Source organism: Dryas octopetala, chromosome 2 (assembly GCF_963921425.1).
Source record: "Dryas octopetala chromosome 2, drDryOcto1.1, whole genome shotgun sequence".
NCBI classification, from domain to species: domain Eukaryota; kingdom Viridiplantae; phylum Streptophyta; class Magnoliopsida; order Rosales; family Rosaceae; genus Dryas; species Dryas octopetala.
This window is the reverse complement of record NC_141367.1, coordinates 18,565,341-18,584,406: the sequence shown is the minus strand read 5'-3', so window position 1 is coordinate 18,584,406 and position 19,066 is coordinate 18,565,341. Positions and strand designations below refer to the sequence as shown.

General features: G+C 37.5%; 2 protein-coding genes across 2 annotated transcripts in view; one reads left to right on the top strand and one right to left on the bottom strand.

Moving 5' to 3' along the window:
• The window catches only part of LOC147293700 (putative glutathione S-transferase), an 11,612-nt gene extending 10,713 nt beyond the window's left edge, over positions 1-899 (bottom strand). Inside the window, exon 1 of the mRNA XM_086230519.1 lies at positions 582-899. Within this exon, the coding sequence (XP_086086645.1) occupies positions 582-899 (318 nt within the window). The remainder of the gene's footprint in view (positions 1-581) is intronic.
• Positions 900-6,961: 6,062 nt separating this feature from the next.
• On the top strand, positions 6,962-8,149 carry LOC147293699 (uncharacterized). The gene is made up of 2 exons (XM_086231115.1): positions 6,962-7,513; positions 7,622-8,149. The coding sequence occupies exons 1-2, from the start codon at positions 6,962-6,964 to the stop codon at positions 8,147-8,149; spliced, it is 1,080 nt and encodes a 359-aa protein (XP_086087241.1).
• Positions 8,150-19,066: the final 10,917 nt, after the last annotated feature.

The following is a 19,066-nucleotide window of genomic DNA, read 5'->3' as shown; positions in this document are numbered from 1 at the left end:
AGCAACCGTCCAGATAGCCAAACCAACTATAAATGGGCCCAATTTTTTTTTTTTTTTAATTATGACATCCAAGAAGAATTATATATATATATGTACGTATAAATTTTCTCAAAAAAAAAAAAATGTACGTTATAATAATTGTGCTTTAACAGTGGGTAGATATCAATTTCTGATGCTGAATAATTTAACATAGTATGTAAAATAATTGTATATTAATATTCTACAATTTGGCTTGTGAAACTATAAATGTTTATAAAAAGGCCTTATTTTAGATTTTTGCCCCATGCCTCACAAAAAGTCAGAATCAACGTATACAAATAAGAAATATACTCCTTGACCAAAAAAAAGAAAAGAAATATATGCACCTAATCAGTGACAACTTGACAATTAATGGTTGAGAAAAAATTGACAACTTGACAACATATTAGATTATTTGGCAAGAGAACATCTCCCTATAGCATACATATAAATATTCACTTTTGGCTCCTTATTGTTGGGACATTTTTGGTTTAATTGAAAGGTCAAAAGATAAATCTACACAAAATTGATGGATATCATAGTTGTTGAATGTTCATATGTACCTTATCTTCAGCAAATTTGACCCAGAACCGAGCCATGGCTCTCTCATAAGGGTCAGTGGGCAGCAAGGGGTTATGTGGCCATGTTTCTTCTATGTATTCGATGATGATCATGGACTCACAAACTGGGTTTTCTCCATGAACCAGAACTGGGATCTTCTTGTGGACTGGGTTGTGTTTCAGAAGTTGAGCACTTTTTTTGTTGGGATCAAGATCTTCCTCTATGCAATCATATGGTATGCTTTTCAGCTTCAGAGCCCATATCACCCTGCAACTAAATGGACTTGCCCATGCTCCATGTAGCTTCAGTACTTCAGCCATGTCGATCTGTCTGAGAGAAAACAATGTGTAAGAGCTTCTTTGACTCACTAAATCATTTATAATCATTTAAAAATTGTCATGTAGCCAGGTTCAATGGCTTGGGCAGTAAGCTTTACAATTTCGATTAAACAACTATGAAAGGGTTGAATTCAAATAGCTTGCCATGCACCTTTTCTTTTTATATTAGTTTAGTTCATTAATTAATATCAAATTGCTACTTTGATAACCCAAAATTACACAGAACTTTAACATTAATGCTTGTTAATTATTGTATATTTACTCTTGTCCAAGGCATTACATTAATTTTCAATTCAATCATAATGCTAAGAATTCAATCAAGGTTGAATTCTCATTTTTTAACATTTTCCTCTTAACCTTTTTTCAATTCATATGTATATAGTTGTTAGTGTATGACTTTAAAATTTTTGTTCACCTGTTTATTTTATCACAATTGGATCCATGTATTAATGAAATGTCTAATCATTGAACTACAAGTCTACAATGTCGGCAAAACAAATTCTACCTCCAACAACTATCATTATTTGAGTTCGATTATTTTATATTCAAACTCTTATTAATTACCAATTACCAAACAAAAAAAGAAACAACCAAACTCTTATTATTTGGGCTCAATTACCAAACAAAAAGAAAAAAACCAAACTCTTAATTATTAGCCGTTCAAAATTTTAAATTGATACATGATGATATGAATTCGATCATTTTTCATTTCAGATAAAAAGAAAACCAAAGATAATGAATTGGTTGAGAACCAAGCAAGTGATCGATCTCAGAAAATAGATTTATTCCAAGGAAAACAAACGTCAAATTTGTTGTCCGCCCAGTTAAACCTGCATGGGGCATTTGGTAGTATACTCCACCAACAGCGACCACACTCTCGTTTGCCTCTCACTTGAATATATATGTATATCAATATATCGAAATAGTGAAATGCACCTGGCCACACAAAACTTTTGTAGAATTGTGTATTCTTGAAAAAAAAAGGTTTGGGTTAAAACTGAATTCAAAGGAGCCATGCGGGGAAAGCACTTTTAACACCAATATCATTATCTTTGGATTTGGAGTGAACGGTAAGGGTCAAGGGTCTACCCAAGTCGTTTGTTATTCTAACATATATGTGTTTTTCCATCTGCACCAAATATGGTTATCAACGACAAAAGCACCATTAGCTGCAATCCATTTCTACTAAACGAAGCCATGATTGTTTGAAAATGTTTTCTCTTGGTGAAAAGCTGGAAGGATGAATCATTTATTTTTATAGTTGCTAGAATTAGGTTCCATATGGTCTCACATTTGGTATTGCCTCATTGGCAATATTGTGATAATTGGTGAGGTTCATAGAACCAAGTAAAAATGGAAAAATGTTATGATGATCGGTGAGAAAAATGGAAAAATGTTATTAGATCTGACTAGGTATATATTTATCTTTTATTAATGAAATTCACTCGTACCGTCGAATTTTATTTGATAATAATTATAAAAGTGATTTAACAGGTTATGTAAATTTAGGAAATATCATAAAAACAAATAAGATGTTATCGAAATTTTGCAAAATTTGTTGATCACTAACAATAACGAGAAACTACCTTAGACGTTCAACCTACCCCATTTTAAAAGAGCGCTGATATTTGCACACCCTCACTACAAGAAAAACATATTTGGGCGACGAAACTTTGGGCGACGAACCTATATTCGTCGCCCAAAGTAGTTTTGGGCGACGAATATGAACATTTGTCTCTCAATGTCATACAGATTTGGGCGACGGACTTGGCACTTTGGGCGACGAATAACATGTTCTTCGCCTAAAGTTACTTTGGGCGACGAAATGATCTGATCGCCTCAACTCACGCGCCAAAATATTAATTGAGAAATGCATTGGGCGAGGAAAACCTAAATTTGTCTCCCAAACCTACTTTGGGAGACAAAATATTTCGTCGCCCAAAGTACTTTCGGCGAGGAATTTGTATATATATTCCTCCCCCAAAGGGTCATTCCCTTTTTTTTTTTGTACAATTATATGTATGTTAATCATACAATGCGATCGTGTTTCAACGATCCGAACCATTCAATTTTTAATTCCTCATTGAAAGATCAGCATTGCAAAAAATTAGGATTATTGGAGATGTAAAAGTTATTTAACGGTGCTCGAATGTATGAACGATCAAGAATTTGCTAATACTAATAAATGGAGTAGATGAATTCCGATTTGGGCGATTTTTTGCAAGAATGATGTTTGAGTATAAACCGCTCATGTATATGTACAACCTCATATGTTGATCGTGTTTCCAATGATCCAAACCGTTCATTTATTAGTTTCTCATTCAAAGATTAATCTTGCAGAAAATTAGGTCAATTGGAGATGTAAACATTTGGTATCGGAGCTCGAATGTAGGAATGATTGTTTTGTAATAATGGTTTGGGCGAGGAACTTAACATTTCGTCGCCCAAAGGGACTTTGGGCGACAAATTTATAATTTCCTCGCCCAAATACGATTGTATTTTCAAAGATCATAACCATTCATTTTTTAATTGCCCACTCAAGGATCTTCCATGCAAAAAATTAGCTCAATCGGAGATGTAGAAGTTAGGTAATGGTGGTTGAACTTATGAACGATCGTGAATTTTCTAATACTAATCGAAGTAGAAGATGAATTCCGATTTAGCCGATTTTTTGCAGGGATGATCTTCCAGTATAAACGAATAAAATGAACGGTTTCGATCGTTGAAATCACATTGTAGTCTTCACAAACTGTTGAATCTCCTAAATTTCTACGAAAAAGTTAATAGAATTATACTCTTCAAGTGTATTTATATGTAGAAGCTCATATTTCTATTATGTTTTTAACGATCCGAACCGATCATTGGCTAGTACTCCACTCAAAGATCATCCATACAAAAAATTATCTCAATCGGAGAAGTAGAAGTTAGGTTTAGCATTTAGTGTGTATAGAAGATCATGGTTTTTATAATCATAATCGAACGGCTAGATGAACTCTGATTGAGCGGATTTTTTGCATGGATGATCTTTGCGTATGAACATAGATGATGAACGACTATGATTGTTGTAATGACGTTATTGTCTTGACAATTATTGAATCGACAAGGTTTGAACGAAATAGTTAATAGAATTTTATTATTTAAGTGTAAAATCCACTGATTTATATGTAGAACCTTATATGTCAATTGTGTTTTTAACAATCCGAACCGTTCATTTATTAGTTTGTCACTCAAAGATCATTCCTCTAAAATATTAGGTCAATTGGAGATCTAGAAGTTTAGCATTGGAGCTCGAACGTATGAACGATCATGGTTCATACCAAAAATCAACTTTGGGAGACGAAATGTATCTTTGGGCGACGTGCGTTACCCAAATTCCGAAATTGTGGCAGGATGAAATGGTGCCCTAAAGTCAATGACTTTGGGCGACGAACATGATTTCGTCACCCAAAGGCTCTTTGGGCGACGAAATCATTAATTCCTCGCCTAAAGGTGCTTTAGGCGACGAAATCATCTTCGTCGCCCAAAGTCGTTCAATTTAACCCAGTTCTGGGTTCACTTTACCTTCACTCACTCACTCACTCCTTCTCAGCTCCGCCTCCTCCCTGCTCTCGGCTACCGCTCCTGCCTCCTCCTCCCTCTTCTTTTCCCCGAAACCCAAAACCCTCATCCTCCTCCCTGCTCCCGAAAGCCCACCCCCCCATCGGCAACCCACCCCCCCGAAACCCACCTCTTCCACTCGAAAACCCACCCCCTCCTCCTCCCTCCTCTCGAAAACCCACCCCCCTATTGGAGACCCACCCCCGAAACCCATAACCCACCCCCACCCCTACCGAAACCCACCCCCCACCCTCCTAGTTCACCGAAACCCACCCTCCCTCGAGAACCCACCCCCACCGAAACCCACCCCCCACCATCCCAACTCACCGAAACCCACCCTCCCCCGAAAACCCACCCCCACCCCCACCGAAACCCAATCCCCCCCACCCGAACCCAGCTCACCGAAACCAAACAAGGTAATTTTTGTTTTTTTTTCAATTTCTGTTTTTTTAATTAAGTTTTGTTATTTTCTGTTTTTTATGTTTTCTAATATTGTGGATTTTGCATTTGTAGGATTGGACAATTTGCACTTGTTGTGGATTTTGCATAAATTGGTTGTGAAATTTCTGATTTTAGTGGTAATTAGTTAATGTTGTGGTTTTTTTTAATTTAGTGGTTTGATTGTGAAATCTTAATTTAGATTGATGTTGGGCTAATATTTGACAATGATTTATTTTTTTGGTGAAGGAAGGATAGTGTTGCATTTGTTGTGAAGGATAATTGCATTTCTGGTGAGGTATGTGTTTAATCTACCTTTTAGTTAATGTTTTGTATGATTTAGTATTTAATGTTTCATATATAATTACATTAAACTTTTTTAGTGAATTAGTTTGTATGTTAAAATTAAGGGTTAAATACATTTTTGGTCCACGAATTTTGAGCGGTTTCTCAATTTGGTCCATCAATTTTAAAACGTGACAAAAATAACCTTGAATTATCCAATTTGTGTCAATCCAGGATCTTCCGTCCAAATATCTAATGGAAGCTGATGTGGCCGTTAAACGCATACGTGGCGCACTGAATGTGCGCCACGTGTCACCTCTTTTATTTTATTTTCATATTTTTTCTATTTTTCTATTTTTATAAACTTTAAAAATTAATTAAAAATAGCTCCGGACTCATAAAAATATACGAAAAATTTCTACAACCTCGTCTTAACTAGTACTAATTTATTATGGTGCCAAATTACCAATTTGCCCTCTGAGAGTTTCCATAAAATTTGGGAAGTCCAAATTTATTTATAGTTAATTTTCCTCTAAGACCGAGAGGTCTTTTGGGTAGCAAGTATTCACGAGAAAGGTATTGTTAGTTTTTAGAAGACCAACGGTGCAAACCTCGTATTTTTTTAAGCTCGGGAGATTATTCTATGAATTTCCAAAGAGTCTAGAGTATTTTAATTTCTTAGAAATAAATTTGGACTTCCCAAATTTTCTGGAAACTCTCAGAGGGAAAATTAGTAATTTGGCCCCATAATAAATAAGTACTAGTCAAGACGAGGTCGTAGGAATTTTTCGTGTATTTTTATGAGTCTGGAACTATTTTTAATTAATTTTTAAAATTTATAAAAATAGGAAAATAGAAAAAATCCGAAAATAAAATAAAAGAGGTGACATGTGAATGTGCGCCACGTCAGCGTTTAACGGCCACGTCAGCCTCCGTTAGATATTTGGACGGAAGATCCTGAATTGACACAAATTGGATAATTCGAGGTTATTTTTGTCACGTTTTAAAATTAGTGGACCAAATTGAGAAACCGCCCAAAGTTTGTGGACCAAAAATGTATTTAACCCTAAAATTAATTATAAGATTGATTAGTTAGTTTGTATGTTCTTAAATGCTAAAATTTAATAATTTGTTTGTATGCTTATATGTATATTGTTAGATTAATTATAGTTTAGTTTGTATGTTACATTTAATTTAGTTGTAATTGCAAAATTCCCGATGACGTAGTCCAGCACTTCTCGAGTACTGGGTTAGGTCATGTGGCACGAAGTGCCTGTGCGAAGTTATCAGCGGATAACTTTGTACACTAAACTTAAATTCACCTTAGATCTGTTTGAGAGTCTGTTGGACACGCACATGGACGCTGGGCGTGACTTGCGCTCCAATATGATTCTTGAATTGTCCAAATTACCCATGGACAGTTTGGGAGCGCACAATTATGTGTTGTGGTTAGTGGTTCATGTGACGTGGTTTTGATCTGAGAAAATTTCGGCAGCATCTCCCTATGTGTTCTTCGAGTACATACTAGATATTTATTTTAAATATCTAGGTCGTACACTTGGAGAACCATAGGGAGATGCTGCCGAAATTTTTCCAGATCGAAACTACGTTGTGCGAGCCAACAACCACGACACATATGTGTATTCTCGAATGGGATAGGGCCCTTACTGGAGGCATAAGAAGACGAAGAAGGGTGACGAATCTTTTTCTAATTGTCGTGTAATATGGAAACAGGCATCATGGACCGACAGTGGATACGTAATACGAATCGTGTTAGTGATGAATATTTGTATAGGATCGAGTCCTTTATCCAAGTTGCACAGGAACATGTCAATGCTCAGAATAATATAAAGTGTCTGTGTCGGAATTGTAACAACACTTTATGGAAGACAGTGCGTGAGGTCAGAATTCATTTGGTGAAATATGAGATGTCACACAACTATACGACATGGTATTATTATGGTGAACCGAGAGTTTATGCTTCGACTTCCTCGGATGCTCGAACAATTCTGCAGCCTACTGAATCTTTTGGTGATGATAATGACCAAGTGATGGGCATAATAAACGATGCTTATCCATATGCATCGCTTGATCACGAAGTCAATCAGGATGATACAAAGAGCGATAATATGGATGAAGACGATGGGTTGCCCGAAGTCCAAAGAGAAGAGTTTGATAAGTACGAGAGATTGTTGAAACAAGCTCAGCTGGAATTGTACTCTGGTTGTGAAGAGTTCTCAGTGCTAACTGCTGTTGTGGAGATAATGCATTGGAAAGTACTTAATTAACATTCGAATCGAAGTTATGATCAGTTGATGAGAATTTTGAAACGAATGCTTCCAAAGAACAATCATATACCTGAAACCCATTATCTTGCAAATAAGGTGTTGAAAGATCTCGGTTTGGGATATGAAAAGATTCATGCATGTAAGAATGATTGTGTATTTTTTTACAAAGAACACCAAGGGAAGGATAAATGCCCTGTGTGCAATGAGCCGAGATATAAGAACAAGTCTGTAGAGATAAAGAAACAGATTCCGCAAAAGGTGTTGTGTTATTTTCCACTTAAGCCAAGATTGTACATGTCGACACATACTGCAAGTGACATGAGGTGGCACAAAGATAAACGGGTTGAGGATGATGTGATGAGACATCCTGCAGACGGAAGTGCATGGAAAGAATTTGACAAGATATATCCGGATTTTGCAGCAGATCCACGAAATGTCAGATTAGGACTTGCTACTGATGGATTTAATCCATTCGGAAATATGAGCACATCTCACAGCACTTGGCCAGTGGTCGTGGTTCCTTATAATTTGTCTCTCTGGAAATGCATGAAAAATGAATTCACAATTATGACGTGTAATTGGCCAGTGGTTATATGGCATGTCCTACTTGTAATAAGGATATAACTTCTGCTTGGCACAGTGGTAAAGTATGTTATATGGGCCACCAAAGATGGTTGCGGGGGGATCATAAATGGCATCACAATAAGAATGCCTTTGACGAAAAAAAAAAGATGGGTGTGAAACCTAAAGAATTATCTGGTGATGACATCTTGAGACAGTTGAATAACTTAGAATTTGGCCGGATTGGTAAACATCCCTCTAACAAAAAACGAAATATGCCAAGGTCACCTGTACATCTAAATTGGACGAACAAGTTGATATTCTTCGAGTTGGAGTATTGGTCCAAGTTGAAAATCAAGTACAATCTCAATGTAATGCATATTGAAAAGAACGTGTGCGAAAGTTTGGTGGGGACAATTTTGGGCATTGATAGAAAATCAAAGGACACAATTAAGGCTCGACAAGATTTGCAAGAAATGGGCATCAGGAAACATTTGTGGTTAACGAAGAAGGGTGATAAAATGATAAAGAAACATCCATTTTATACCGTGAAGCCTGGGGATAAGAAAGAATTCTTAAAGTTTCTTGCATCGATCAAATTTTCAGATGGATATGCGGCCAATATCTCACGAAATGTGAAAATCGTCTCTGGAAAAATTTTGGGCTTGAAAAGTCATGATTGTCATGTTTTATTGCAACGTCTGCTTCCAGTGGGTATTCGAAAATTTTTGCCCAAAGATGTAATTGAACCGATTGTTGGGTTGTCGAGGTTCTTTCAGCATATATGCGCTAAGACGTTGCGTGTGTCGGACATGTCAAAATTGAAAGATGAGATTGTGTACATCCTATGCAAATTTGAACAAATATTTCAATCGGCCTTTTTTGATATAATGATTCATTTGATGATACATTTACCGCAAGAGGCAATTCTTGTTGGGCTGGTCAGTTATCGGTGGATGTACTCAATAGAAAGGTAACAATTCCTAAACTTTTTCATTACTATTCTCCAAGTTTAGCTCTATGTTACTCATACAAGTTTTCCCACTATGTACTTAGATTTGCAGAATGTTGAGTAATTACAAAAAGTTCGTCCGAAACAGGGCACGCCCTGAAGGCTCCATAGCAGAGGCATACATTGCAAATGAATTCATCACGTACTGTGCAATGTATCTCAGCAGTATTGAGACGTCATTCAATCAGCACCAACGCAACGACGCCGGTGGTGAAAAAAATGAGACACTTTCTGTCTTTTCTCAAATTACACGACCATTTGGCGAAGCCCCTAAACCAGTTGTTGAATTCTCGAAACATGATATGGAGGTGGCTCATTGGTTCATACTCAACAATTGCGAAGAAGTTGACTCTTTACGCATTGAGCACGAGGAACTAATGAATCGCGACTATCCAAGATGGGACAGGGAACGTGTACAGAAAAAGCATCGAAAATTGTTTCCTAAATGGTTTAAGGAACAAGTAAGTGATTACTGACAATAATGATCAGTTCGTTCATGTGTCTGTATGTTTTTTGTAATATATTAATTACATTGTCTTTTAACAGATGGAAAAGCTGACTGATGATAATTTGCCATTATATAAGGAGTTAATGAGTTTGGCGAGTGACATTCAATGAGTTGAAACGTTTTCCGGATGTAATGTGAATGGAGTTAAGTTTTTAACTGTAGAACGAGATGTCATCTTGAGCACTCAAAATAGCGGGGTTCGTGTAGAGAACTTGGAGACTGGCACGGTAGATTTCTACGGCAAGCTGACGAGTGTACATCAAGTGTTGTACTCGCATCGCTTTCAAGTTGTGTTATTTAAGTGTCATTGGTTTAATACAGACCCGAATAGGAACAACAGTATTAAACTCGATTACGACTTAATATCTGTGAACACAAACACTCGATGGTATGAGAATAATCCATTCATTCTTGCCACAATGGCGAATCCAGTATGTTATCTGGATGATACTAAGGCAGGTGTGGGTTGAAAAGTAGCTCAGATAATTCATAATCGAAATATATGGGATATTCCAGAAAAAGAAAATCAGGATGACGTGGCCTATCAAGAAGATTTATCTTCGACCATACCCAATTCATACAACAATGATGTTATCATACAACAAGTCGAGATACATGACGTTCCTCCAATTGAGATCGATGCATTATCAATTTATCTTAGGCCACTTCCTCGAATTGATGTTAATGATTTCATCGATGATGATGATGATGATGATGATGATGATGATGATGATGATGATGATGAAATAAGTATTTCTACTGGTGATTCAGATTAGTAAGTCATTACTTTAGATTGGTGACTAACATAAATATTTATTGAATTGTGCAGATAAGTTTGATCTCGAACAGGGGTGGATCTCGGAGGTCCAGTTCAGCATCCATGTCCGCCTCTGCAGCCCAGCCCGCCCCTGCAGTACAACCCGACCTCATAGCCCAGGGCGAATCGACCCCGGCGATAGCCCCAGATCTCTCATCTAGTACGGGGTCTGCGATTCAGTCGACACCGATGCATTATCAATTTATCTTAGGCCACTTCCTCGAATTGATGTTAATGATTTCATCGATGATGATGATGATGATGATGATGATGATGATGATGATGATGATGATGATGATGATGATGATGAAGACGATGATGTTGATGTTGATGGTATCAATGATGATGATGATGATGATGATGATGATGAAATAAGTATTTCTACTGGTGATTCAGATTAGTAAGTCATTACTTTAGATTGGTGACTAACATAAATATTTATTGAATTGTGCAGATAAGTTTGATCTCGAATAGGGGTGGATCTCGGAGGTCCAGTTCAGCATCCATGTCCGCCTCTGCAGCCCAGCCCGCCCCTGCAGTACAACCCGACCTCATAGCCCAGGGTGAATCGACCCCGGCGATAGCCCCAGATCTCTCATCTAGTACGGGGTCTGCGATTCAGTCGACACGGAGGGCCCGACGTGGTCACCGTTATGGTGTATATGAGAATGTTGCGTCATTCACTCGTACTGCCTCATCATCAGAGAGTAAGAAAAACGTTTTCACAGCATTTGTGTTTATGTTTAATTTTATTTAGATGTTATAAGATTACTGTGAAATTAACATGTTATTTTTGTTTTTCTAGGTACCAAAACCACGAGGGGGATAAGTAGAGGGTTAAAGGCGTCCCGAATCACGCGCACGACGAACAAGAGGATTCGAATCGTTCTTCAGCAAGATCACCTACGACCGAGCAAGGAGGTCCATAGTACTTTCGCTTCCTTTGTCAGAGCAATTATCTGTGCCGACTACCCTATGTTTTTCCCCAGTTGGAAAAAGGTTGATGACGCCATCAAGAGGAGCATTATGGGCTCCATTTCTGTGAGTATATTTTGATTAATACAAAATGATTAATTTTATCATTTCTAACAATTTAATAATTTTTTTGTTCAGGTAAACTATGACATTCGGATGGAGGATCCGGATGTAGCTAGGTATATGGAGAAGTTATTGAGAAAAGTTTACACACAATGGAAGCACGAGCTGCACAGGAAATATAACATGTTTGGATCGGCAGCTGAGGCATTGGCTAACCCTCCTCCGGAGATGGCATCTTGACTTGATCAGTGGCAGTGGTTGTGCACTCATTTTCAGAGTCCGGAATTTTTGATATGTTATATCATTTTAAGACTTCAAAATTATTTTTTCTTATGTTATTCCTTTATTGTGTATGCACTAATACATTTACAATTTGCTTAATATTTAACAGAGGAAGTCGAATGCCAATCTTAAGAACCGGAAAGCGCCCGCAAGGATTGATCATCATGGTGGTTCCATGCCCTTTTCATACCGGGTGGAGTCGTATCGTCAGGTGCGCTATTATTTAATTTAATATATATATTTCTTAGTATTGTTTGAGTTTTTGTCAACATTACATTCATTTTCAAGCTGGTTCGCAATTTCCGGAGCTCGACAACTACGGGGATGTTTATGCCCGACCCGGCAACAACAAGGGCAAGGCGAAGCATGTTAGTTTTTTATATTTTAGTTTTATTTCACAATTTTTAATATTTGTATTTGATTTCCTAATTCCTAACTTGTGTATAACATTTTGAAGGCTGAGATGTTCGCCAAGAAGGCGAGTTATTTGGAGGAGGTGGCCAGCCAGTACCCTTCGGACACTCCGTTGGAGTCGATCTCAGTCCCTGATCGTGATGCCGGTCTTCATATTATGACGGAGACACTGGGTGTTAGGCGTGGTAGGGAGATACGCGGAATGGGAGCGGGTCGGGTTCGTGATCTCAGCGCCGAGTCTTCGTCTCAGCCATCTGCAGAATTAGTCAACCTGTCCACTGAAGTGCAGCTGTTGAAGGGTCAGCTAGAAGAATCGAGAGCCGCATATGCGGAGCAAACGAGTAAGGTGCAGCAGATGTTTGGCTAGTTGGCCAGGATTGTACCTGGGTTTGTGCTGCCGCCGAACATTGACCAGTGCATGCCAGACTCCTCCACCGGTGCCGATGATGCTACTGACCTAGGGGGCCATTAGTGATTATATGTACTAATTATATTTGCATACAGTATTAAATTGTTCATACTTTGTATGGATATTTGAATGTATAAATTTATTAATTTTGTTTTATATAGTTTTTGAATAAAGATTTTTCTTTTAAATATTAAATTCAAATATATAATTTAAATAAAAAATTTTTTTAAAAAATAAAATATGTTTAGGCAACGAAATTGTTCGTCGCCCAAACATGCTTTGGGCAAGGAATCTCCTTATTCCTCCCCCAAAATGTGTTTGGGCGACGAACCTCCCTATTCCTCTCCCAAAGCATGTTTGGGCGACGAAACTGTCTGTCGCCTAAACACATTTTGGGTGAGGAATAAGGAGGTTCGTCGCCCAAAGTATGTTTGGGCGACGAAATTGTTTGTCGCCCAAAGCATGTTCTAGCGAGGAAATTAGTTTTTTCTCTCCCAAACATGCTTTGGGCGACGAACTTCCTTATTCCTCGCCCAAAACATGATTTGGGCGACGAAAAACATGCTTTGGGCGAGGAATTATATGCTTCAAGAGACGAAACAAATCTGTTGCCCTAGGTGTCTTTGGGCGACAAAATTTACTGGTTTGTCGCCCAAAACTCTTGGGCGTCATCGATTGGGCGACGAAACTCGACTTTGGGTGACGAATTTCGTTCCTCTCCCAAACCTTTTTTTCTTGTAGTGCCTTTTTTTTTTCTTGGCTTAATAGCATATTTGCCCCTTGACTTTTAGGTTTTTTCTCACCTTGCTCCTGCACATTTATTTATCTCATATAACCCCCTGAACTTTTATGCCGTTTCCCACATTGCCCGATTCCGTCAACTCTGTCTACACCACAGTTAAAAATGATGACGTGGAAAGGTAATTTTGTCATTTCAATAGTAAAATATATTTAAAACAATATTTAAATTAATAAAACAATAAAACTTTAAATTAAGATAATATTTTAAAAATAAAATCTTTAAAATTCAATTAAAAAAAAAAAACAAACCTCTCCCTCCCTCCCTCCCCACCCCACTGCACATGCCGGCCACCCCTCCCTCTCCACCCATTGCACATGCCAACCCCTTTTAACTTCCTCCTCTCTGTTTTTTTTTTCTCTCTCTCTCTCCCTCTCCCACGCCCCACACAGCCCTAACTTATCCCAGCCTAGCCAAGCCCCGTACCACTTGGCCCCAACCCCAACTCCAACCCCACCCCTCCCCTCCCTCGCTTTGCCCCAATCCACCCCACGCCGCCCAGCCCTAGGTTGGTCCACCCCCACCCAGCTTTTCCCCCAAACCCTCCCCTGCCCCCACCTAGCCCCTTCCACATCAAACTCCGATGATCTCCCAAAAAACCTTGAAGAATCTAGAATCCCAAGTTTGGACGACGCTTCCTTCCGCTTGGTCGACGAAAGCCTCTGCTGCTGCAAATCCCTCCGGCCACCAGCAAGCCCCCAAATCCGGCAACCCATCCATCCCGTGCCCTCACACAACCCCTCGAACACCCCCGCCCTTCTCAGTCCCCACCTTAAACCCATCATGCACAATTGGAGAAAAAAATCCTATTTTTTTAATTAAAATTTCAGTTTTATATTTTTAATTAAAAAAATGTGATAGGGTTGCCAACATGGCATAATGGGTCCCACAAATTAGCACATGGCACACACATGGCAAAGATTGATCCTCTATGGCTGAAAAGATGAAATTACCCCTCCACATAGAAGTCACGTCAACATTTCTAACAGTAGTGTTGACGGAGTTGACGAAATCAGGCAATGTAAGAAACGGCATAAAAGTTCAGAGGGATATATGAGACAAATAAATGTAATGGGGCAAAGTGAGAACAAACCTAAAAGTAAAGGGGCAAATATGCTAATAAGCTTTTTTTCTTTTTGCACACCCTTAAATTTAATTTGTGAAATTACAAAAAACACTCAAAATAAAATTACCCAAAATCTCATCCCTCTATCTTTCCTTCCTTCTCTCTACCCATCTCCCTTCCCTCTTTCACCCCGTCACAGCACCCCCAACCCCATACCAACTAGAAAAATAAAACTAAAACAGAAAATCTAAACTTTAAAATTAATATCAGAAATGGAGTGCGCGCAGGAGGGGATCTCTTGTTTTAAATACATTTGTTGAGAAAACCCCCGTGCCCAAATTGCAAACTACTTTCATTTTAGAATATTGGGGACTTGATATTTGAAGAAGGTGACTGAAGGCTTAGCAGAAGGAGAGAAACATAATTTTACCAAAACAAAAGGGACTGAAGGCTATTTGTACACCGCCGACCACCCCGCCAACCACCCCAGCCCAGCCTCTCCCCGTCAAGACTGGCGACTACCCCGGCCCATCCCCCTCTCTTTCTCTCTCTCCTTCCCTCTTACTCCGCCGACCACCCCACCCCCATCCCCTCCTCTTTCTCTCTCCCCAAAACCCAACCCCAGCCCTTCACTCTCTCTTTACAACTCTTAATCCAACAGGGAAGGAGAACCCCCCTAAAAGCTCCCTCTATCTTCCCCGACTCCCCAACTTAGCCTCCACCGCCAGCCCAACACCACCACTCCCTCCTTCGGCCACCACTAGTCACCCCATCGGTCGGAAAATACTCCCCAGAACTCGATCCCCTTACCGGCAAACCACTCACACCCGCAAGAAATCGCCGGAAAGCTTAAGCCCAACTGAACCTTCAAATTTTTTTTCAAGTGGATGTTCGAAGAGAGAGAGAGAGAGAGAGAGAGAGAGAGAGAGAGAGAGAGAGAGAGAGAGAGAGAGAGAGAGAGAGAGAGAGAGAGAGAGAGAGAGAGAGAGAGAGAGTGAGAGAGTGTGGGTCGGGTGAAAGGTGGAGGTAGCCGGGTGATGGAGGGGGAGGGGTTGGGTGTTTTTTTTTTTTTTTTTTTGAAATAGATAAAATAGGGATATTATGATAATTGAGAGGAGTGTGTGTATGAAAAAATTCAATTGGAGATGAGTGTGGGGTTGTGAAATGAGAAAAAATAAGAAAAGAATGTGAAAAAAAAAAAAAAAAGTGCGCAAATATAGCATCACTCTTTAATCTTGGGTCTGCTCCTACTCCATTGTGCAAGTTTTGTTTTAGTTGGACGTCATGGTATGGATGAGAGCTGTGGAATAAAGATTAATAAATCAAATAAGAATTTCAAAGTATGCATGGCTTGACAAAACAACCCCGTAGAGAATCGTCATCTTTGGTGTAAAATATAAATGCATTTGATAGAATTAGGTAGTAAGGACCACATCGATCTCTAGGACTCACCATATATGTGTGTGTTATCCTCATCTTGAGAAAAGTAATATTATAATCTCAAGAACACCAAACCGTTGATTGCTGTTTATTGTTCCCATTTCAAACCTCTTCGGAAAAAAAAAAAAAAAAAAAAAAAAAAAAAAAAAAAAAATTGAAAAGTAAATAGACCATTATATTCAAGTCTAAGAACTCACGATGACATGATGTAAGGTAAACCCACACTATATATATTTTTTTAAAAATTAGTGTTTAGTCCTTCTAATAATATTTCTTATTTGAAAAAAAACCTTATGGCTTTTTTTTTTTGCTAAATAAAGTCCTTTGACCATTGACTTGTCAAATAAATATATCATTTTTATTTTTATTTTTTTAGGGTATAGGGTACGAGTTCACCTCATAGTCTCATACCTTCCTAGGGTATAAAATGAGATTTGTGGAGGCTGCATATTATGTTTTAACTCTAAGCTCAGAGTTAAAAATTAATATAAAACCGATAAATCAGGGCTTGAAGAATAAGTAAAAATGCATTGCCGAACACTTGAAAATTGTTGCCGAGCACTCGAGGCTTTATATGTGTGAAAAAAATTGAAATTAATGCACCAATATTATGTAACATGGAATGGTTATAATATTATTGGACTTTAGTTAGAATTTTAAAAATCATAAGCCTTTAGTCAGTATATTATAAAACTAAATGACCTAAATGGAAGTCTCCCTATATTTTTTTTCCGATCTAGATCCATTTTTAATGTTGTCATGTGCGTATGCTAGCTTTGTCTTATTTCCGGTTTTAATCTTTGGTTAGATGCTGATTCTGAGCCTCTTTGGTTGGTGAATAATTTATGGGATAAAGTTCCATATTTTTCCTTAAAAAAAACTACAAATCCATTTAAAATAAATACATTATATCTAGAAAACCTTCCATACTTAAGCTCAAGCCTCATTACTCTCACGGTCCCACCACCGTAAGTAGGCCAACCAAACCATCCAGAGGGATTTTCACTTGAAAGTTGGATCAATTTCAATGATCAATTTGAAATTGATGGGTTGCATTCTAGGTTTTTGTTAGAGCAAATCTGAGTTGTTCATCAAAAGATGAACTGGCTGCTGTCACTTTAGATGGTTCTGCAATTATTTTTTGTCGACCATAAGGGATATTTTTGTTTGAAAATGGCCAAAGAGCTATAAAATGTAACAATTTTTCCGTCAAGGCTATTAACATAAGCCCTTCATTAAAAAGAGTTGTTTTATAAAATTTTCCAAAGAAAAATTTAGTTCTCGGGACTATAAAGTCGATCCAGTTATCATGACCTCTGGCAACTATATATCAAGCCTATATTATCCAAACAAGTAAAAAATATTTGACAAAAAAAAAAAAAAACAACCAAACTCGTATTATTTAATGAAACTTGACACATGTTGATATGAGTTCGATTATTTAATTTTCTTTACACATAAAAACCAACCAAAGATAATGAACTGGTCCAGCGTGAAGCAAGTGATTTTTGGGAATAAACTTCTTATTCTACTTGAAACAGAGGTTATATTTGTTGTGGTTCCAGTTAAACCTACATGGGCTAGTTGGGCTTATACTTCACCAACACTTAGGCCCCATTTGAGATTGTTGTGGAGGACTCAAAAGCTGCTGTGGATGACAATTCTCAATCACTCACAGCAGTTTTGGTATTTTGTAAAAAAAATGAAAAAGTGCTTTGCCCCACAATTTTTAACTCCCCACAACAAAAATAGAAAGCAAGTTTGTAGGTGCTTTTGAAAGCTGCAGTGAATAACAGCAAAAATGTAAATTTTATTTTACCCACCCTCATTTTAGTAATTATAAATAGCCACAGCAGTTTTACATTACAATTTACTAAACACCTTCATACTGCTTTTATACTCACAACACTTTTGAAAATAGAGTTTACCAAACACTCAACTGCTTTACTTCACAGCTGCTTTACTTCACAATTGTTTTTTTTTTCACAGCAATCCCAAACTAAGGCTTAGTACATCTTGGTTCATCTCTCTCTTGTATATATATATATATATATATCGAAATAATGAAATACACCTGGCCACTCAAAGCTGCAGAAGAATAGTGTATTAACGAAAATTATGCTGGTATGAAAACTGAAATCAAAGAAGTAATTGGGGAGGAGCACTTTAACACCAAGATCATCATCTTTGGATTTGCAGTGAACAGTAAGGTTTAAGGATCCACCCAAATAGTTTTTTACTTTAGCATTTGTTTTTTCCCTTGCATCTGCACCAAATATGGTTATGAGAGACAAAAGTAGCATTAACTGCAATACATTTCCTGTGAATGAAGCCATGACTGTTTGAACAAGTTTTCTCTTAATTGGTGGATAGCCGGAAGCATGAATCATTTGCTTATATATATATGCTAGCTAGTTAGGTTCCGTATGATGTCATGCACATTTGGTAGTGCCTAATTGGCAATATAATGATAATTGGGGAGGTTCATGGAACCAAATAAAAATGGGCATATATTATGATAATTGGTGGGGTTCATAGAACCAAATAATTAAATATAATGTACGTTTGTCGATCATATAGTGGAAATCCACACTAATGAAATCTGGCATTCTTGGTAATTTACTTATAACAGGATTTTTTTTTGGAGATTTTCGTTTACAAACATATAGTAAAAGATACTATGTACCTTATATGGTGATTTATTTACAAAAAAAAAATGATTCATAAAAAAAATTAATTTGAGGATTTGGAGATCAACTTGTATCTTAGTAGTTAAGAGCATTCACACCTATATATAATCGAGATCTATCTCGAATTCAAATTGTTCCTCTCATTTGATAAGAAAACTAAAAAATTACTTGAATATAATTAAAAAAGGTTTTTTTGCACATTTACCACACAGACTATGAGTCATGTGCCCAATTACCACCCACAAAAAAAATTTTGGCCATTTGCCACCCAGAATTTGTTATGTGTGCCAATTTGGCACCTACATTCACTTTTTTTTAAAATCATATATTCTATGTCCTAAAATTCCTATTTTATCCTTGGAAAACTAAGTTTGTTTGGAAAATTACAAAAGAATTTCTAAATAATTTTCTTTAATTTTTTTTAAAATACTCTAATTTTAAAAATTAAATAATTATTATGCACACGTGGATACCACATCAGCACTTCTAACAGTTGATATTGACG